At 39.6% G+C, this 23,160-nt stretch overlaps 1 protein-coding gene across 2 annotated transcripts in view; it reads right to left on the bottom strand.

The window, feature by feature from the left end:
* Positions 1 to 3,888: 3,888 nt before the first annotated feature.
* LOC114552576 (CD166 antigen homolog) overlaps positions 3,889 to 23,160 on the bottom strand; it is a 40,810-nt gene continuing 21,538 nt past the window's right edge. The window contains exons 2-16 of one of the 2 annotated variants that reach the window (XM_028573484.1): positions 18,949 to 19,055; positions 18,487 to 18,703; positions 18,315 to 18,379; positions 17,780 to 17,867; positions 17,376 to 17,549; positions 15,393 to 15,517; positions 15,120 to 15,252; positions 14,660 to 14,772; positions 14,440 to 14,566; positions 13,593 to 13,714; positions 6,886 to 7,018; positions 6,013 to 6,042; positions 5,425 to 5,536; positions 4,642 to 4,777; positions 3,889 to 4,552 (exon numbers count right to left, since the gene is read on the bottom strand). In XM_028573484.1, the coding sequence (XP_028429285.1) occupies positions 4,675 to 4,777; positions 5,425 to 5,536; positions 6,013 to 6,042; positions 6,886 to 7,018; positions 13,593 to 13,714; positions 14,440 to 14,566; positions 14,660 to 14,772; positions 15,120 to 15,252; positions 15,393 to 15,517; positions 17,376 to 17,549; positions 17,780 to 17,867; positions 18,315 to 18,379; positions 18,487 to 18,703; positions 18,949 to 19,055 (1,649 nt within the window). In that variant the 3' untranslated portion in view covers positions 3,889 to 4,552; positions 4,642 to 4,674. The remainder of the gene's footprint in view (positions 4,553 to 4,641; positions 4,778 to 5,424; positions 5,537 to 6,012; positions 6,043 to 6,885; positions 7,019 to 13,592; positions 13,715 to 14,439; positions 14,567 to 14,659; positions 14,773 to 15,119; positions 15,253 to 15,392; positions 15,518 to 17,375; positions 17,550 to 17,779; positions 17,868 to 18,314; positions 18,380 to 18,486; positions 18,704 to 18,948; positions 19,056 to 23,160) is intronic. The other variant, XM_028573485.1, reaches the window with a different exon arrangement.

Here is a 23,160-nt window from a genome sequence, read left to right as displayed (position 1 = left end):
CTTATTTTGTTTAGTGTTATGCAGACCGTGTGGTGATGACGTACATGGTATTTAAATTTCTTACACTTTATTTGAAGATTGTGCATCAGCTACTAAAGTGGCTGAGTAGAAGATGGTTAAAGGCATTATATGCAGATGTATCACTGCCACAGTCAAGGGACTAAACCAGCTGGCCAAACTGACCTGTAAATGATCTTGCATTTCATGTGATTATCGAACAAATAACTTTTTTTCTTTAGATTGTGTTTAAAAGTAAATTTATGTTTCCAGTTGAAGTAGTTTTAATCAAATCAGGTGTCTTTGTCCTGGAAGGCCTTCATGGCTCAAAATGCAGAAGTAACCAGATCAAATATGCTTTTTCTCTTCACAAGTGTCCTCACAGGCCTTTTTTCACTTCAGTCAGTGAATTTAATAGTATCCATGATGTTGTCCACTGTGGCATAATGTTGAAGCCCCTGCAGAGACACCAGTACTGATGAGTCAAAATAGATCACAAAGATATTGTTTTGCCGTAGTTTTTTAAGTTAATGGCAGTGCTGGAAGAAGTACATATATATATATATATATATATATATATATATATATATATATATATATATACATATTCATAAACTTAAAAGTCAATCAAAAGTAAACACATTCATTATGCAGAATCATCCCTGTTATATTTGTTATATTTATATATGTATTATTATAAATGTTCGATACATACATGGTAGCAACGCTTATATTGTGGTATTGTTTACACCTTGTTAGTCTAAATGTGGTCTTGCACACACATACTAGCTTTGCCAGGTGTGTTTATATGTCTGGGGCATAGACTGTAAAAGATAATTGATGGCGCTTCAGCGTCTGAAAAGTGAAGCCAATGCAGAAGTGCCTTAAACCTGCATTCTAATTTCCAGCAGGGGCTCCACTGGTTGCAAAAAGAAGTCAACTTTTGTAGAAGTCTATGAGAAAATGACTCTACTTCTCAACTGATTTATTACCTCAGTAAACATTTCAATCATTTCATGTCTTCTTCAATACAGCATGTTCATTTTGTATATTATGGCCCTATTTATTTTAAAATAGATGGTAAAACAGCGGACGCTTTAGCGCTACACGCCGACCTGTCCATCACAGAGGCTTAGCAATATGTAGCCATGGCTCTGTGTTTGCAGATTTTCTTTGTACTGCTCCACATGCAGATAAATGGTGCCAGTTCCCGAAAAAAAAAATGGGTAAAAATCTGAATGACTCCCTTCAGTCGGTTGAAAATCAGAAACTTTTCCTCTGTAACATTTAGCTTAGTGCAGTGCCATTGCAACCCTAGATGACACTTCACACTTCATCCTCAAAAGCTCCACCCTCTCGCCCCAAAAGTCTAAATTGACAAACTCGAGGATTCAAAATGGTAGTCCAATGCTGCTATTACATTGTTTTTACAGTCTATGATCTGTGGCCAAGGCCTCCCCACTTTACGGCCCTGGCCCGATTTGGCGTCACGGCTGGTGTGATCCCATCGCAAGATGGTCTGTCTATTGGATTATTATTTTTGTGCATCAACATGTAAGCAGCATTTTAATGTTGCACCGGTTTGTAAGCATTATATTTTATATGTTGATCAAATAGTTTATGTATGAAATCTTAACTAGAGCTATAAGTAACTTGTAACTATAGCTGTGAAATGAATGTAGTGGAGTAAAAGGTACAACATGAAGTGGTAGAGTACAGAGGGGTATAGTAGCTAGCAACATTTTTTAAATAAAGTGTACTTAATAATTGTGCTTATACTTATTTATTTATTTATGAACATTTATTAGAGGATCAACCCCATGAGATGCAGCATCTCGTTTTCATGGGGGTCCTCAGGATCATGTACAAACAGTACTTGAGTAAATGTAGGTATACTTTCCACTACTGGTTAAATGGTTTCAATGGTTTTAAATCTCATCTCATACTATCCATCCCTCTATTTATTTTCTATTTGTTGGTGGTCACACCGGCAACAGGATCAAAGATATTTCGGTTTAATTTTTTTCTGACACAACACATCCCTTGAAATGTGACATCAAGCCTAATAGTTTCTAAGACGGTCAGGCTTGCAGGTTTCTTGTTAAGGAACCATTCTCTATAAGATCCTTATCTTATAGAGAATGGTTGGATGGATCCTATCCTGATATTGTTGACTAAAAATGAACTCTGCTGACTGCTGCCTTGGCCAAGAGGTAATATGATAATGTTGACATAATTCTTCATAGTTTAAGTCTAATGTATATCGCCCTCTTGTTGAAACACAACACAAATGTGGTATATTTACAATAGTTTGAACCAAAAATGAATCAAAACATATCGTGAGTTTAGAATTATATCTCCACTTTTGGTCGAAATTGAGTTTTTGACATAATCTGATCCATTCGGTGTTTACTAATTCCTGTGTGGTGTTATTTTTGTAAAACAAATATTTTGTTTGTTAGTAATTAATAGTAGATCATACTACATAACAGTTTTGCCAGCTGGGATGTAAAAACTTTGATGCTCAATATCTCAGAACTACCCTAAACGGAGATAGAACCTTATAATTCTAAGATCACGATATAGGAAATCCCATTCTAAAGTCTTTTAGTTTTGTACCTCTAATGCAGAAACATTTTCTTCAAATTCCAAGTTCTGATTCTAATATACAATATATATATATATATATATATATATATATATATATATATATATATATATATATATATATATACATATATATATATACATATATATATTGTATATTATATATAATAAATAGGGGAGTATAATCAACAGGATAATCTAATCCTGCAGAATACATTTTGCGCCATCTTCACAGAAGTTTTTTTTTGTAAAACATTTTGGAACCGTGTTGCTCTTTATTTCCAAAGATGTGAAAACTGTACCAACATAATTAATATCCAGTGGACGTAACTTTTCCAAATGTACACTTTATTTTAAACAAAAGTACAAAAAACAAACATCAGGTATTTACAAAACTTGCATGGCATGTTCACTTTCTTTGGTCATTCTTCCAATTTGATGGTTTTACACAAGGTAGGCAACAAACAGCAGCTTGGAAGTCTGAGATGATCGCATGCTGAATCTATTATTCAACCAGACGCTGATTAACCTACTGATGAATCACAACTTCATTACATTTTTTGTAAAGTCTGCAAGCAATTTACGTTTTGTTACGGTTTCAATCCAAGTTATGAATTATGTGACTATTATTAAATTTGCCTACCAGGACATTTAATCTTGTACAATATAAATAGCAAAGAGAAAACTAAATTCACATACTTCACAATCACATCCTGGTTTTGAAAAAAAAGAAATTTAATTTAGTATATGCTCTTAAAAGGACCAAATTTGTGACATGCACAGCTGCGCGTATTCCATCGTATTCTACACAAATCTGACACGAAAACATGAACCCTAGTGCACGTCACAAACTGAAGCCATTACAGATAGATTTTCAAAAAAAAGGGCAAACATATCATGACGGCTACTTTGAGACAAACACATTATCCTCTCTGTGTGCTCCATTATGAAGTTATGCCATATAGCTACACAATAAACAATCATACCTTAACACTGATGCAGCACAAATTGAGAATTCACTTACAGCCTTGAAACTTAAAAGTAATTTCACTACTACAGGCTCAAGGACTTCTTCTTGCATGAAAACAAACAATGGCTTTATGTAAAACAATCTGTACAGCCAAATTAAAGGCAGTGATATGAGTTGAGTTATGCTATACATCCTCTCAATAATCTACCTGCTTGTGTTATGCAGTGGTTACGTCGAATGTACAGTGCATTTGAAAAAAGAAACTGGCAAAATGAACTGAGTTTCTGTTGTTTTCTCTCCTGGTTACTTTGCAAAGAACTCTGTGGCACATGGCCTACTTCCTGCAATGCAACATGTAAATCATATTACCATCTATAACTTATGCCGAGTATAACAATATACCCATAGCCCTTTCAGGAATTTCATCTATTTCAACAACAAATTCTATAACAAACTATAATGAATGCACAAATAAACAGATTTTGTACACTGATGTTGTAGGCAGAGGTTGTTTGACTGTGATGACGTGAAGCTAAGAAGCTAAGAAGCGATGGCGGTGATGTCCCCCATGTCTCCAAGGGCCAAAGAGTCAGACTAATGCAGGCCTACACATCCTTACAGCAAAGGCAACTGGTCTAGTAGTAATTATACTGGCATCAACTAACAAAACCAAAAAGATCTGCATTTTCTCAGTTTCCCAAATTCCAAACATGAATCCTAATAGTAGATAAAGAAGTTTACACGTGTATCAGTAGTGCAGACAAGTTATGTATATCACATACAGTATCCATTCTTTTCTTTTTTTTTTTAGCAATGGAGGGGTGAGGGTTGGAGGGGTGAGGGGCATGTTTGGATATGCTTTTTAGTCAAATTCTCCCTGAAACCAAATCCAAACCGTATTCATCCCAATGTACACTCATATTTTCTTTCCCCCAAAGACAGAAGTGAAGGGAAATGTGCAAAAGTTCCACGTTCTCACTGGAAAGAAAAGAATGAAAACAATGTTATTTAAAAAGAGACTGACTTGATTTATCTTTATTTAGGCATATGATGGTAATGTGTTCTACCTTTCACATTCCCAAAGGATGGTTGCCGTTTCTTTACACCTCAGCTTTTTGGCTGTTCTCCTCCACTTTCTCCTCCAGTTTTTTCTCCTCCTCAGAAGACCCGTTCTCCTTTTCACCAGTCTTCCAGCTTCCTTGCCTGTTTGGAATAAAACATGGTTACCCAACAGGTTGACATTCCTTTCCTCTACAGTCATTTGTATTAAAAAAAACAACTGTATATGGTATAATGGTGTGTTGACACATGTGCAGATTAATATCTAATATACACTGTCCCTTGCACTTAATGGAAGCTGCATATATCCCCAAGCTGCCAATATGGACTTCATTAGCAAGTTACGTGTTCATGATCAATCAAGAGCTAAATCTCTTAATTCGGAAAAGTTGCAAGGTTGATCACCAAGTGGGCAAAACGAGCAACTGCCCCAATGCCCGAGGCTCCAAGTGGCCTCTAAAGCCCCAGATTCACTGTGGTCAATTGATCTTTTAGTTAATTCAATTAAAGAAATACCCTAAAGTCAGATGAGAAGATCAAGACCACTCTAATATATGGCTGTCAAATATGAAGCTGGAGCCAGCAGGCAGTTAGCTTAGCTTAGCATAAAGACTGGAAACAGGGGAAAAAACATCTAGCCTGGCTCTGTCCAAAATGTACAAAATAACACTTGTAACATAATAGTTTAACCATGTACCTGAATTAAATACTAATGCACCTCTAAAAAATATTAGAACCATTATAATACAACAGGATTATGCTTTGTATAAAGGTCAATGTTGACTTCTTACTTGGACTTCTTCATGTAGACCCAGTATGCCAGGCCTATAACAATAGTGGCGACGAGGAGACCGACTACAACTCCAACCACCAACTTGGTTTGGTCATTTTCATCCGATTGGTCTGTAAGATAAAACAGAGACATGAGAGACCTGGGAGACACATATGTTAGTATGAAACTCCAGCCTGACTGCATACTAATACAGGGAAGAAAACAGTCATTCTGGGCATTAAATGCGTTGATGAATGGACACATCCGCTCTGTACATGGTTATGACTCATTGAGTTAAATGTTAATGACAGATATTCTTAGTTAGTGACTCATTTTCATCAGCCAATGGGATTATGGACAATGTTGACATTTTGTCAGGATGCTGGTAGCTCCACTCCTCTTATTCCTTCAACTCTGTGTTTATTAATGGAAACACACTATCCAAAGATTGATTTTCCAGTGGTCGAGTCCAATGTGATGTTAAAAGGTAAATATTTAATAAAGAGCCTGTTCTTTCAGTGAGCACCATTTGATTCACCAGTAGTCTTTACTTACCCCCCCCCCCCACCCACCGATTCTTACAAGCAAGAAGACCACTACAACTTACCTTGTTTATCCATTCTCACCTCCTCAATTACTGAAATCAGATATAAAATAAAATTAACTTCCAACCAAAAAGAAAACAAGGTTGATGTCCAGAAAAATGACCACTACTATTCATCTACTACTACTACTACTACTACTACTTCTATTCTACTTTGGCATGCAAGTAGTTCGAAAGAGGGAACAGATTAAATCCAGCATCCCAACATACACACCACTGAGTGAAGGGGGAAAAGAGAGGTGAAATGCTGTCTCAAACACGCAGGAATGAGTTAGCAAGAGAGAACAAAGAATGATATTAACACTGCACACTGTTGGACAACAGTGTATACATAGTGCTAAGTGCATGCTTAGATTGCATTTTTAAAGTGGTGAGGTGATAGTTAGAAGTTAGATCTTCACTCAGTGATCAAAAGGCAAACAACCACCAATGTAACCAAAGATAAATCTGTAAATACCTCAGAAGAAGCATAAATAAATGCTGCTAATTTATGCATCATGTATTTATACAGCAGGTTTTTTCTTCTCACATTTTACTGCTTATCTTTCTCTAGTATGGAGTACAATTTTGGATAAAACTAAACTGACTGGTTGATCACAGAAAGTATACGGTATATCAGACCGGTTTATGCCAGCCCAAAATTATGTGATTTGTTATCCACTGAAACAAACAAACCCTAAATTATGTCACCCTCAAGGACATACCTGCAAAATTATTGTGGTTTCATTTCAACAATTATGTAAAGTCAACATGCAGACACAAAGAGTTAGTGAGCAGAATAGGAAAACATCTACAAAGGCAGATTACTGAGTTAGTCTTGAGGAAAAACACAAAGCGGAGAGAGACGAGAGGACTATTCTACCACTTTGTACTTACGAGATGACACATTCATAGTTTTGCTATCCGTGCCAAACTCATTGGACGCCGTACAAGAGACAGTCAGATTTGCAGCAGGCATAACTGTGATCTTGTGTATTATCTTCCCGTTGAGGAAGGGACTCTCATCATGCTGAGCGATAAGAGAAAAACAAAAACACAAATGTTAGTATTCACATATCTGACTTCACCAGTGGAGGGAGAAGTCTTCCGATCCTTTACTTTAGTAAAAGTACTAATACACACTGTAAAAATACTCTGTTACAAGTAAAAGGCAACAGGAAAAATGTACTTAAATTATTCAAAGTAAAAGTGTTCAATGCAGGAAAATCCTCACATTTTAGAAACTGGATACGATTCAAACAGTTGTGTCAATCAACTAAGTGTTTAATGGTCTAATCATTTTCAGCTGGACTTGTAGGCCTATATATTGCTGGGTAGTTTAATTTATTATATTATTTCACATTTTATTAACAACATGTGTTTTTTGGGCAACAATCTTATTTTGTTAAGTAACTAGTAACTAAAACTGTCTGATTACTGTAATGTAGTGGAGTAAAAAGTACAATATTTCCCTCTGAAATGTAGTGGAGTAGAAGTAGAAAGTGGTATGAAAAGAAAAGACTCAAGTAAAGTACAAGTACCTCAAATTTGTACTGAAATACAGTACTTGAGTAAATGTACTTAGTCGCTTTCCACCACTGGACTTTACACTGTTTCTAAACCTGCCATAGCATGTAAGAAGTGTATATTTTGTACCACTAGGGGGCAACGTTAGATTGATATGTGACTAAGCCTATCTGGGACAAAGACGTGTGTGGGTCAGAGATATAGACACTTGAGTCTCAGAGGAAAACCCCAGACACAAAGACAAACTGCCAACACCCCTTTTCACATTCTCTACATACACAAGAGGTTGTGGCAATTTTTATATACCCATTACTGAGCCTGTATTCAAGCCTTGCATTATTATCTCTGTTGATAGGCTTTAAAGGATTGGATGATTGGAGGAAAAATAAACTTTGACTGATATGTAGAAATGTGTCTCTAAAATCCATTGTCCCTGAGTGAAAGAGCTCTGTGCACCTTTTGGAGTTAATTCATTTTGACATACAGGTCCAGGTTTTGAGGTTAAGACACTGACTGAAAGGGCTGTAAACAATTGCAACCATCCTATACACACACACCGTCAGGTTCACATTTAATTCAAACTGCTTCACTGAGTGGTCCTGCTATCAGTGTGCACACAGGTGCGCCACAGAAACAATGGCAAAAGAATTGTCTTCGTGACAGTTCTGGTCCAAAATACTGTGTTTGAGCCTCAGAGAAAATGAAGAAATTTACTCTTTCGAAACACTGAGCACAACCGCCCAGAAATGCTTGGACTAGACAGTGGTAGCTGGGGAAAATACTAACAGTGCAAACGGCTGTGCACATAAGAGGGAGTATTCAGTCAGTGACAAAAGCAAAGCATGAACTGTCAGGAGGACCAAGACACTGGCAAACCTTGGATCTTTAGCTTCCTCACAAGGGGAGGAGGCGTAAACAGACTCTGTGTTTTCTGTGGAATGAGAGTTTCAGTGAGACTGAGACTGCTCGCACTGAAGATTCTCTATAACTAAAGATAATCAAGTATGAAACGGTACACACTTCCTGTCTCCTAAATGGGCGTGGCCTTGTTTGAAAGTGAAGTGAAAGTTGTGTGGATGGATGAAAAGTTATATTTGTATCATTTTTTTTTTTATATTTTCTTTTGCTAACATTAGATATTTACACAGCAAAAATACATATTTAGCATTATGAGAATCAGTTTTGTTAAGGCGGAATGTTACGTTGACGTTAGCTTATCTGCGTTGCCAGATCTGAGACAGAAACAGGTCTGATTTTACCATCTGAAAAGTCAGTCAGGAGATATGTGGCTTATGAATTATGGGTCCAATATTTACTTTAGTGACTTTGGGGCGTGGTGGTGGTGAAACCCATGTGACACAGGTACAAGAAATGACTCTTGGCGCGCCTCACTTCTAAACTCTGGTCACATCTTCACATCTCTGCTGAGGTTATTTTAAAGCTTTAGAGTTTTTGACATTAATGAACGTCCATCACATTCAGGCCATTGTCAAATGAGTTGCTACAAAGCTAATTAAGACTGTCAACTCCAAAGAACACTCTCTGTATTTCTCAGTATGGCTGTGTTCAGAAGATTGTGGCGTCCGATGACTTTCCCGCCCAGAAACTTGAGTGAAGATAATTACCTCTTCTGAAGAGTCCAGGCTTGTATTTTGTTTTCATCACTGGGGGCGGCAGAAACTACGTACTATAGCTTTAAAGCAACACTAGATAATTTTTCCTGCTTCGGTCCCCCTACAGATTGGAAGCGGAATTGTCCATTACATTACATTGTGCAAGTTTGCCAGATCGGGTAGCGGATCTGTAGTTTGAACGCTTCCAACTTGTAGGGGGACCGAAGCAGGAAAAGTTCTCTAGTGTTGCTTTAAAGGTCCCATGGCATGAAAATGTCACAGGTTTTTTAACATTAACATGAGTTCCCCCAGCCTGCCTATGGTCCCCCAGTGGCTAGAAATGGCGATAGGTGTAAACCGAGCCCTGGGTATCCTGCTTTGCCTTTGAGAAAATGAAAGCTCAGATGGGCCGATCTGGAATCTTGCTGCTTATGAGGTCATAAGGAGCAAGGTTACCTCCCCTTTCTCTGCTTTGCCTGCCCAGAGAATTTGGCCCACCCATGAGAGAGAGACATCATTTCTTTCAAACGAGCAAAGTGGCAGTTGGTCAAGGCCACACCCCCACCCTCCACCTTTCCCCCCCTCTCTCTGGCTGTAATTCTGCACCAAGGCTGAATTTCGGGAAAGAGACTTCAGATACAATATTAGGGGACCACTAAGGCCTATATAAAAGCATCCAAAGAGCACCATGTCATAGGACCTTTAAGGAAAACAATACTATTATATTCAAACAGCCCTATGAGCATCTCTGTGGTTTGTCTTCACTGCTTAAGAAACTGGTTATAGTGTCCAGCTGTTCAGTGAAGGAAACGGTAAGTTGTTTGATGAACCAGATGCCTAAATAGCACTAAATGTAATCACAAAGTGTATCCCTCTGGAGATCCGGATGAAGCCAAGTATCACCTGCTGCACATAGGAATCATCTACAGTTTGTCTTGGCTACTCTGATGACAACATTTAGATGCCATTCCCTAGGTTACTGTACTGCAGGACAAACCGGTTGCCATCTTACATAGCAAGACCAATGTCAGAACATGGATTTCTATGACAACCAGTACTGATTTATCAGTCAGAGAATGACTGAATGACTGACGGAAAAATTGAAAACATTCTGAATGATGGGTCTCTTGGAAACGTTATTCCAAGTGTGATTGTAGGTGGCCCGGAGGAGGACCTGAAGAATAACTGTGATGTCTGGTCACTTGTGCTGCGTGATATCTCTGCGGCCAAGTAGCAGTGCTTCGCCCCAATATAGTCCCAAGTCAATATCTGCCTAGGAAATCGCCTATTCTTAATCTGCATTGCTATTTGTACTCGTTGGGAATTAGGGATGGCGAAAACTAAAAATGTTCTTGACCGGTCACCGAGCCTCATTAACCGGTTGAAACCGGTTAACTGTTTAGTTTAAAATATGCTACGCTATTTGAAATAACAGCCATTTCGAGCCGCGCCTGCAATTTCTCAACTCTTGTCGCATCTCTCTCTCACACACACACACACACACACACACACACACACACACACACACACACACACACACACACACACACACACACACACACACACACACTGCCCCGGCACCGCCCTTCCACTCACGTCACGTTTTTTAAATCCCCTACAGCGCGAAACAAGTCCCGCAAATGCGGCGCAGAGGAGCTTGTATGTAATCAGAGGACAAATGGCTCCTTAGTTTCGAAATAGTTTGGGTACAAGCCAAGTGATCGCGTTTAAAATAAAGTCGTTTGTCTAGCGTTAGAAGCTCATTAGAAACATTGCCGCGAAATGAGAAAATGACAGCTCCGAAGAGACGGCGCTTGTTTAGAGTGTAGTGCTAACAATAATAACGAAAGATGATGATCATCATCACCTTATCTGTTACCACTGAAATGCAGATGTAATGTGTTTCCAAATATAAGCCCATCTTATGCGGAATATTGCCTAATAGACTGCAACAGGATACAACCAACGGATAAAACAGGCACCTTCAGAATGCGTAAAACAGGCGATTATGAAAATTTTTGCGTGAGGGATTATTTCACTTCACAGAAAAAAATATTGGAATGAGATGGCTAATAGGGGTGGGATCGGGCCGAATTTTTCTGTCCGAGCCCGGCCCGCGTCCGACGGAGCCGTGACCGAGCCCGGCCCGAGCCCGACAGGCATCAAGAGAATTCTGTCCGAGCCCGACCCAGCCCGACACCGTTAAAATCAAATTTTTTCTCATACTAATGACACATGTAGACTACGTGCGTTTGTGTGGAAAGCTTGTATTAAGCAACTGTAAGGAAGGCACTCAGAAATGTCAACAGATGAGCGCATCAGCACAGTGAGCGTGCACAGGGGGCAACAAGCGCACGTTAACACAGGCGCACACAAGAGGTCCAATCATATAATTGAAATAAAATTAACATATGCCTAGACAACTATGTGGAAATACTTCCACACAGTAAACTTTCCTTCATTTTCGGTGGTTTTAAAATCTCCTGAGGCCAACTTCTTCTTAACATTTTCCATCGTTGCGCTCTGAGCGCTCAATGCGCTGCGGCATGCAGTCTGCCTGATATGCACTTGTTTCTGTTAGGTTAATATTTTAAATTTATTTTAATCACAAAAACGAACATTTGCATCAAGTGAAACAGGCCCATTACATAATAAGCTGTTTAAAATTTAAAATGTCCAATGCCTTAGGCTACCGCGCTGATGTGACCGCCCAAGCCCGGCCCGAACCCGTCCATCATTTCTAAATATCCGTCCGAACCCGGCCCGGTCCGCCGGGTAGGCCTACCGTCGGGCTCGGGTCGGGTATCCCAGCCTTAATGGCTAACTGTAGTAGCGTTTATTCCAATATCTATAATTGCCTAATTTAGAGATCACTTTTTTTTTTTTTTTACCGACTAACAATAATTTTGACCGGTTAACGTTGAAACGGTCAACAACCGGTCAAACGGTCATCGGTTAACATCCCTATTGTGAATACGCAGGCCACAAGAAGTAATTAGGTTATTTGTTTTGTTGGCTCACTTTTACTCACAACATGCTAACCGGCAGCTTAATGCAGTTTGTTATCTGCATGAATAAAAAAACGTATTGGTTTATGTTAGGCAGATTATAAAACGTATTTTTTTTCTCAAACATGTCATGTCCTTTTGTCGATGAAAAAGCTGTATTACTTCACAGAGAGTTTACGTCAGGAGATGATATTGAGTCCCGACTAGATGTATTTTCATTTCCACATAACCGATTTGAGAGGTATTTTTTTATCACAGTCCATCAGATATGTAGATACCTTATCCGTCCTCATATCACTAACATCAGCCACTGTGGACAGGTTTTAACATCCAAGCAGATTCTTTGTCACATGACGTTTTTTGCAAACGGCAGTTTTCTTTATAACACTGGTAAAGCGGATCATAGCCTACTACTGTAATAGTAAAGCCACTGTATGCAGAGCCGTCAGAAAAGTGGGACTCACTCTGAAACGTTTTTTAAACGTTTTTGTAGTGTTCCCTGGACACAAACCAGTGAGAGCCATGAAAAAGAAATGAATGATTATACATTATAGTTCTGTTAATGATCATGGTGCTGCAGCCTCAGAATTGGATATAGTAGTAGCTTACTTTTTCGCCCGCAGGATTGCACCTAAATGAAATTATAGGTATAATACAATTCCAGTTTTCACCAGTAGGCTAATATTATAAGTTAACTGTGATCAAATATGAAATGAATACACTGTTAATGCTTACGCATTGACTCGAGCAGCAATTTTCTCCCACACCAATTCTCTCTCTCTTGCAGCAGCAGCCGCTGTCTTGCTTTTTTAACGAAATGCATGTTCAAACTCGCTGTTTGTGCGCATGAGTATTTCCGCCGACCCATTTGTTTGTGGTTGTTACCATGGTGAATCGTAGAATCATGGCTCCATTCATGCTGCCTTTTTATTGTGGTGGTGCACGCGCATGAACATACTCGCATGAGTTTCCCATCTCAGGGTAAATCAACTGAGACATCAGGGTTACACTCAGAGTTTGTTAAACCTCCTTCCTGAAACGGACCCCTGATCCTAAAACTGGTCAAAATATCCCATGCCTACAGTTTGTTTTTACCTTCGGCTTCATGCCACTATGGTTGAATAGTAATTAATAGTTGCAATGGTTTCACATATTTGAGTTTGTATCTCTATCTCTAAATAGAATGTTTTTCCAGTAAGTGTCTTTGTGACAGTAAGCTGACTTCAAGCCTAGAGGAATGTGAATAATTTTCTGTGTTGGCACAGAAGGAGCTGAGTGTACATGAAAAAAATTTAATCTTCTTGCAATCACGATGAATAAATGTATGTGCAGTCGTTTCTATAAAAAAAAAAAACCCCGATAGATATGACCTTCAGAAATTGTGTTTATCAGAAAAGAAGAATTGTGTGTGATTGTGATGGAGGCTCATGCGGTAAGAGAGTGTGTGTGTGCATACCGAGGTGCCGTTGATGCTCCAGGAAACAGCTGGCTTTGGAGAACCTTCAACCTCACAAATCAGGATTTTATGTTTGCCGTCTTCACTGCGCCGTTTGGACAGCTGCTTGATAACTGGAGTACCTGCAACGGGACGTAACTCTTCAGATACATCTGAATGAGTGCATTGTGGCGTGAATGGTTGCATTTCATTCATGCGCACACAGAATGACTGAGGGGAGTCTTTACTGGAAGGAAAAGTTTGACATTTTGGGAAATACTCTTATTCGCTTTCTTGCTGAGAGTTAGATGAGAACATCAATACTATACAATGTCTGTGTGGCAATTATGAAGCTACAGCCAGCAGCAGGATAGCTTAGCTTAGCATAAAGACTGGAAACAGGGAAACAGCTCTTTTCAAAGGTAACAAAATGTGCCTACTAGCACCTCTGCAGCTCACTGACTAACATGTTAAATCTCGATTAATCTGTACATAAAGTGTAAAAGCGACAAATTGGGGTTGTGAGTAATTTACTGGATCTTCTCTGCTGGTTGCAACCCTCCTATTAAAACCACAAGTCATTTTTACACTTTGGATTTTCTGTATGAATAAAACAAGATACAACATGCTCATTTGTAAGCTTTAGGCGTAATTTTTTAGGCTGGTTTTGTAACCTGAGCCCAGAGCCAGGCTAGATGTTTTCTCGTGTTTCCAGTATTTAGGCTAAAATAATCAAGCTGTTGCTGGCTGTAGCTTCATATTTACTATACAGACATGAGAGTGGTATAAATCCTCTCATCCAACGCTCACCAACAAGTGAATAATGGCGTTTCCCAAAAACATCCCTGAGTTTCCTTTAAGCCCTTACCTTGGACAGCCAGCTCAAAGGAAGCTTTTAGGCTGAGGGCCCCATTCGTCACCTCACATTCATAGACGCCAGAGTGAGCGTAAGTCAGCTTGGTAAACTTGGGCTCTTTGTCCAGTTTAACATTGTCCTGAATTAAATGAAAAGTATACCAGCACGGTCAATAATAAGCACAAATGTTTGTTCACTGATTCAGGCTTTGTTTTTTGTTTTTTGCTTTTACCTTTGTCCAGGACACCTTGTAGACTCCGGAGGAATAAATCTGGAGAGTTAGATCCATGGACTCACCGGCACTCTTAACGATATTTCCAGAGGGGCTTAAATTGATGTCTAGGTCTAACAAGAAAGGAGAGAATGGTGAAAAGATGGTTCAGAGGCCTGACAAGGGTCGTAACATTCCTGTTGTTAACCACACAACCCCGCACTTGGCTCACTGCCCTGCAGATGCACCATATTAGAGGCAGTTGCGGTTGACACAACACTTTTCTCCACAAAGCAAAGTAAGACAGGTAGGCTGGCAAAGAGAGACATTAGGGCTTTCTTTTGTCTCGCAAACACTTTTCGCTTTCATAGTAACAAACAAGATTATAGGCAGAAAAAGAAAATTATGCTGGCAATGATGCTGATGTGTGGCAAACTTGCAGTAATTTCTACTTTTCAAGAAATATGTTTTGGTCTCTTACAGTTGACTGTGATGTCCTCAGAATCTTCAATTGTTGGGTTATCAACAAGAGAGCATTTGTATTCACCAGTGGTGTCACGTGAGACATTCGTGATGGTGTAAGTATCTGCGTTTTCCACTTTCACCAACTCTTCCTTTTAAAGACAAACAATCAAACAATGGTCGGTGATTAGTTTACGATGCCTTATTGAAGAAAAACAACACAATGCATGAAATAAGAATGAATAGAAGACATCTCTGAGCGTCTCGATGGGATATTGATGAGCATGTGTACCTTAAGGTGGAAGTTAAAGGCGGTAGGAGCTGGGTTACCATCTGCCACACACTTCAGAGTCACATTGTCTCCTTCTATCAGAGGTTCCTGAGCAATGACCTTAAGGACGATGTTCTCTGTGGAGTCTGTGCAGAAAGTAAGAGATTGAAAGTCAGAGAGGGGATGTATGTAAGGGTGGAGGGTGTATTAAGTGGAGCATGCACCCCCAACTACAGAGACTGATTTTGTCAGCACGCTACGAGAGCTGTAACTTTATGCCTCAGTATTGGTTGTGACCAACTTGAAGCTGAGGAGAGCGGTGAATTGCAATCATATTCTAGAGGCACTAGACCAAACAATCCTTTCAAAGCTCAATGTTTCTGCTCCATGTAAGACAAACTCTTTACATTTCTTGTAAGAAAGTATTCCGGCACTGATAAATTTTACTTTAAACGCCACACTAAGCAGGAAATTTAGATATTTAATTCTGTGTTCGGTATAAGTCCCACTATAGAGCTACAGAATCCACACCTCATTTTTCACCATTAAAGGTGGTGGTACTGTTTTTCTTTTACTGGCTAGAAGCCAAAGAATATTCAAAGAAAGTGAGTGAATTCCTCTCGTGTGTGCCTTATTTGCACAATTAAAGTTTGTTTCCATTGTGCGGACTTCACTCACTTTCTTTGAATATTATTATTTTTTGTCCTGCACGAGCAACTACATGGATGTGCACAACAGTGTCTTTCTTGAACTAGAAGCAAAAGAATGACATAAAAAACGTTAATACAGTTTGGAAAAAATAACACAGGCAGCGGTCTGTATCCAATGGCTACAGCTGAGGTTTTTGAAAGAGATTTTCTTGGTCTTTGTTGAGAGCTTGTGGGTCAGGAGCCATGGCTGATGTATTCCTGAAAAGCCCAGCGAAACACTGTGTGTGGTGTTGAAAAAACTTGACAGATTTGCAGATTGCAAAAAAATATATAACAAAATCACATTACAGCCAACGGGGAAAGAAAACACAGATACGACCAAGGAAATTCTTAAACAGATCAACGTGGTATAAAATGGTTGTGAGTGATTTGCTACGAGTGGAGAAACCTTCTGCTGCAGTGTTTTTTTTTAACCTTTCATAATATGAAAGGTATGTTTCAGCAAAACTGTGATGCATTTAGACCGAACCCACTTGGTTTAAGTCTGCACAACGGTCTCAATTTTTCTTTTTAAGAATAGAAAATATTAAGACCTGGATTTGGATATCTACCAAAAAACCTAAGGTGATAGACAATCATGGGATACATTTGGTTGTTTTCATAATGTATATGAACATACCAAAGTAAAAAAGTATGCTTGAATAGGCCTATGCTTATTCGCTTGCAGAGAGTTAGATGAAAGGATGGCTACCATATCTGTCCATTAAATGTGAATATGCTGCAGGAGACGCTCAGCTTAGCTCAGGATAAAGACTAGAAGCATCTTAACACTAACATGGTATATTTCATTTGTTTAATATGTACAACAAATAATATCTTTACCTATTTTTAGCCAGGCTAGTGGTTTCCCTGTTTCCCCTCTTCATGCTAAGCTAAGCTAACCAGGTGCTAGCTATAGCTTCATATTTACTGTGCTGACATGAGAGTGGTACCGATCTTCTCATCTAACTCTCGGCAAGAAAGTCAATAAGTGTTTTTCTCAAAATGTCTAACTAATCCTTTAAGAAGTCCTTTTGTGGAAAATGTGTGGATTCACAGCTGGATCCTGATCTGTAACAAAAACTCTTTTTGAAATCCTGCTAACAAGTTAAAAATGCATCCTTTGTAGAGGAAAATATAGGACAGCGTATTAACTTTTTATGGTCTGTGGTGATTATGAAACTGGAAAAAAAACATCATCAACCAGCTTTTTTTTTGTGCAGAAGTGACTGACAACAGCTCATGTGTAGACAGCAGCTTGTGCAGTTTAGCAAGTGGGTCCAGTGAAGGTTGTTAGGGAGGTTGGGTGACTCACAGGTGATAGTCAGGGTGACTGGAGAGGACACCAGCTCGGCGCCCACAGTGTGCTGAGTGCTGCAGGTGAACTCAGCGTCCGTGTCTTCCTTCTTGGCCGAGTACTCCAGTATTGAACTAGTGGATGAAAGGCCAGTGTCAGGGTCCACCAGCACTGAGGCTTTGATGGAAATCCCTATACAGAAAACAAACAACGCTGTCTGAAAAATGGTGTAATGACCAAAACACTGCAATCACACTGTTCGCGAGTGAAGCCCAATTCAACACTGAAGGATCGTTTACAGCAACTGGCCCAGTCAGAGAGAATAAATACGTCTGTGTATGTAATATAACAAATGTCAGAACCACTCCAAAGAGCTGTTTTGTTGGCATTTATAATCATCCAACAGAACAAAGAATACACACCTTTCCCATCCGCCACCAGCGGTGTGTTGTTCTTCAGCCATGTGATATTTGCAGCTGGATTGGCGTCTTTTGCAACACATTTTCCAAGCTGTGGAACAAAAATAAAAATAAAAACTTGAGAAAAACGGCAAAGACCTCCACTTAAAGACAAAAATAATTGCCAAAAAAACCCTCTCCATTTCATGATTTTCCTATAAATCGGCATCTTTTTAAGTGACCAAACATCTGAGCAGATTAGCTTTTTTAACGCCTTTCCTGCATTTGAGGACTTAGTAGTTTATACGCAATAGACCATGAAATGCCCAAAGCATTTCTAAAGCCCCTTCATATCCTTTGGGTATTTTAATTGCAGTAGGGGGTGGGGGGGATTCTGCTCTTTACTAATTCATGAGAATTACTTCAAAGAACTCATTACTGTAGTAACATGGTCTCTTCCAAGCCACAAGATACCTTAGCTCAAGTGAGCAATTTTCCCTTGATGGTTTAACGCTTAATATAATGTAGGTATAAGCAATGTTTATCATTAAAAACCTACCTTAGTAAGTTTGCCAATCTCTAGTTCCTGCACGTTTTCAGAAATCTCCAGGCCTGCCGGCGCCTCTGCAATACATTAAAGAAAAGTGTTAATTAATGTGGGTGATTTGTGTGCTGCGTGTCACTCATTATAGCACTTTAACACAAAAAGACACACGTCAGCTTGTACTCACTGTAGATCACAACGTTAACTGGGTATTCTGTGATGTCTGCGCCAGCCACCACCATGCAGGTGAAAGTGCGCTGGTCAGTCAGCCTGGCTTCAGTAAGAAGCAGACTGGAGTTTGCAGCCATGCTCACACGGTCCTTGTACTCATCAGTGGCGGTGATTAAGACATTCTGGTCTTTCCGCTTGACCAGAAGGTCCCCAGAAAGTCCCTCTCCTTTGTCCTGGGGAGCAGAGCAGGGTGCATTTGTTACATGTCTGTCACATATGGCATTGGCTTCCAGTTCAAATAAAAAGCACACCGTTTTTTGGGTTCCCGGCCCCTCTGTTCATGCAGTGTCATGTGGAGAGACAGGTGCACTGCCTAACGCGCTGCATATGCACTCAGACTGGGCGTGGTTCAGACATGATAAGTGGGTGTCAGACAGACTTCACCATTTTGAATCTATTGACCTCCGCTGTGACTTACATATTTCCATTTAGTGATCAGGATGTCCTCTGCTTTCATGGCTCCATTGTTGCACGGGATCTCGAGTGTTTCCCCATACAGGCCAATAAAAGTGTCCAAACCGCTGACTGCGAAAGAGAAAAAGCAGAGACTCAATTTTCAATTACTTTTTCAGAAGGGCTAATCTGGTCAGCTCCAACACAGCATGACATTTTTTGACTGAAAATTTAAATCCATTATTATTTTGAATGCTTCAAAGTCCATTCTTTGTGTACACTTTTGACTGACATTTATCAATACCACTTAGTGTTCGCCTACGTACACTAAGAACAGCACTTTCTTTAGAGTTCAGCAAATTTTACAGCTCCGTTCCTGCCCTAAATTTCGTTCAAAACATCGCTATGGAGACAAAGTGCTTGCGATGGGGGATGGGAGGAGTGTGCCAGCAGCAGTGTCTCAATGGGCTGCGATGTTAGTGCCAGAGGGCTCCAGGGAAGAAGAGGCTGCCATGGCCTGACTGAAAATAAGGTGCTGCTCGTTTTTTTGGGTATTCAGATTCACATTTCAGACATCTCAGAGTTCAGGCTTAAGTTAACGCATGAGTGGGTGTGTGGAGATGAAAATCCGACAACTAAAATCCAAAACAGCTCATCAGCCGTTCAGTAACGTGTAAGAAAACGAAGCAGTGGCCAAACCCCTTTCCATCTGTTGAATCAGCGACTAGTAACGTTTGTTGGATTTTACAGGAAAAGTACAAAACAATAAAGATGCTCAAATATTCTGTGTGCATTCATCCCTGAAATTGTGTGATTATATTCATGCACAACCAAACTGCTACAAACTGTAAGGCCGGCTTCACACTGGGTGCATGGCGTGAGCGTGTCAGCTGCGTGGCGTGTCCGTTTATATTTCGGCTCCCATGTTAACAGGTTAGAGCTTACACACTGCCTGCGTGACACGCGCGTCTCAGGCGCGGCTCGAAAATGTGTGCATGCTAGGAATAGAACCAACGCCTATTTTTCACGCGACATGCAAGCGTGTTGGAAGCGTTTCCATTCAAAATAGAATAGGAAACGATGTTTATATGTCATTTTGACACGAATACATATTAATAAATGACATGTTGATGTTTGAAAGTCTCTAGGTTTTGACATGAATGCAGTATAAATGTAATTTTAAAAATAATAATAAATAATTGCACATTGAACAAGATATTCTGTAGCCTATTTTGCCGTCAATACTGCAGACGTTGTCTTTTGCTGTAATCAAATCAGTATATATTTAGGTTTAACATGAAGTATACTACTGCTTGAGTGCAGTTTATCAATGGGAAACGTGTACAGACGAGGCTAGCAGCAGCAGCGCTGCGTCAGACACGTTTCTGGTGTGCAAAGACATAGAAAACACCACGCAGCCGCCACGCAAATGACACGCAACAGAAACGCCACGCTCACGCCACACAGCCAGTGTGTGGCCGGCCTAATGCCATTCCTGCACTGCAACTAAAGTTTTAGTCGCACTTTCCCTCCTAAGTCATCAGACCTTTAAAGGTTTCCTCAGAGTAGTGCAAAGATAGGGCGGTTCATTCATTTGCTTTGTGCGTGATACTAATTTGAATCCTGTTTGAATGAACGTAAATACTTTTACTATGGTTACCATTGTCTACATTAGGACAGAGTAACAACTGGGACCCTGAAGGCATATTTGCACAGTTGCATGTGATGTCAGGATAAGCACAAACGTCGGCTTCCTTCTCCGTCTGTATTCTTTCCCACATGTTAAACCCCCCTCTTGCCAAGTGCTATTTTCACATCAAGACAATTAAACTAGTTCATTAAATGTTTTTTTACTCGTATAATACACTGCATTACTAAAGATACACAACAAAGATACACAATGACATCAAACAGTTTGCCTCAAGTCAACACTCGCTGAACAAGTTCACATCCCCGACACTTGTCACTCATCTTTATGAGCTGTCAGCTCGGAAATAACATTGAGTCTGATGCTGAACTAACCAGTAAAGCCTGTTAGTAAAGGACCTACAGCAAGAAGATGACAAACAACAGACACTTTAATAATGTGATTTTCTACAGGGCATGTTCGGCTTCTTGTTCAGCTCTGCTGTATTTTCTTTTGAAGTTGTTTCCTACCATGTTACACAGCACTGTGGCAACTGGTCTCACTTTAAAGGAATAGTTCCACATTCTGAAAATACTTATTTCTCTTGGGGAGACTAGGCCGCTTGCACACTGTCTGCGTGGCGTTTCTGTTGTGTGTCAGTTGCGAGGCGGCTGCGTGATGTTTTCTATGTCTTTGCACACCAGAAACGTGACTGACGCGGCGCAGCTGCTGGCCTTGTCTGGACACATGTATGTTTCCCATTGATAAAATGAAATACCATGTTAAACCTAAATATATACTGATTTGATTGCAGCAAAGACAACGTCGGCAGTATTGATGGCAAAATAGGCTACAGAATATTTTGTTCTGTATTGACAGGTGCAATATTTGAAAATCGATAATTATTGTTATTTTTTTTTAAATAACATTTATATCTGCATGTATGTCTAAACCTAGAGTCTTTCAAACATCAAAATGTCATTTATTAAATGTATTTGTGTCAAAATTACATATAAACATATTTTCGTATTCTATTTTGCCTGGAAACGCTTCCAACACGCTTGCGTGTAGCATGAAAAAGAGGCGTCGGTCCTATGTCTAGCATGCACACGTTTGTTGAAAGAAAACATCAGTGAAAACTGCACTTTTTCCGATGTTGCCGTTTATATTTAATTCAATTTTATTTTTTATTTAACATGCAATTTGTTGAGTACAGAACTGAGTACATTTAAATATCTGTTTATTAATTGCATCGTTATTGCGATATTCAACAACATTAATGCATATTGCACATTTCCCCTCATATGGTCTCTTAAATATGAAGCTGGTTAGCTTTAAGGGTTAACCCTAACCAGCGTAGCCTAGCTTAAAGACTAAAAACAGCAAGGCTGGCTCTGTGCAAAAAAAAAAATTGTGATTTTACAGGACCAGAGCCAGACTAGTTTCCAGTTTTTATGCTAAGCTAAGCTAATGATCCCCTGGCTGTAGCTACATATCTATCGGAACGCTCGGCAAAAAAAAGTGAATATGTGCTTTTTTTTTTTTCTTCTTCAAACAGGAAAAGTGAAAATACTCAAACAAAAAGATGGAACTAAATACCACGTAGGCTATAGTAGGTTTCCTTATTCACTATGACTACCGTATGAAATAAATTTGATTGATGGATGCAAAAACATCAGCAATGACCAGAGACCAGGAGACAAAAATATACACAGAAGAGAACGAAAGAGCTTTAAGAAGGTATGAGTCATATCTGTGGTGATTACTAAGCATCAGCTCTATCCTTGAGCATCAAATCAGTATTATCCACCCCCAAAGAAAATAACTATTTAAGAAACACAGATACTGCAGCACACCGCCATAGATACAACCCCTGCATTTGAGTAAGGCTGAGCCACATTTAAAAGTGACAGCACGGGACAAAACAATCCTCACCACAGCTCAACTGCTGACAGTTTTACAAGGAATTCTTCACCAAATACAGGGAAAAGCTCTGTCACGTGTCAACAGCAGTACAATTATAAGCATTTCATGCATGGATTCCTCTTCTTATCCATGCTCAGCCACACCTAAAAAAGTGTTCATCTTGCCTAATAAAGTGAATTCAAAGGATTAAAAGCTTCTTTAGAAACAAATCATACTGTACATTGATCGGCCTAAATAAGTGATATGCTTAGTTAAATGTCACCCCTAGCGCATTACCCAACTTGCACATATTCTGCATTCCTGTATTCATGGATAATTGGTATGTAAGTTATATTTGGTTGCCTGCATGCAGCAAATGGGCTGCAAATTTGTACCTGCATTTCACAGTGTTTATCGCATCCATATTTTGGCAACTGGGTGTACATCAGTCCGATCCACCTGGACTGGTAATGCAGATTACTGGTGTGACACAGCATGCTCATGTACCCTTCCCACACTATTTTTTGTCGTTCTGATGTAAATCTAATGAAACTGCCTCTCATGCTTGAATGGGCTTTAGCTAGACGTGCAGGTTTTTTAGTCCAGGCAGAAAAGATTTCACACACTGGGCGGAAAATGGAAAATTGAGACATTGTGAATCTATTAGAAGGAGGGAGTTAATGAGGTCTCTGTGCAGGACATGGG

Source organism: Perca flavescens, chromosome 3 (assembly GCF_004354835.1).
Source record: "Perca flavescens isolate YP-PL-M2 chromosome 3, PFLA_1.0, whole genome shotgun sequence".
Classification (NCBI taxonomy): Eukaryota; Metazoa; Chordata; class Actinopteri; order Perciformes; family Percidae; genus Perca; species Perca flavescens.
This window is presented reverse-complemented; position numbering and strand designations above follow the sequence as displayed.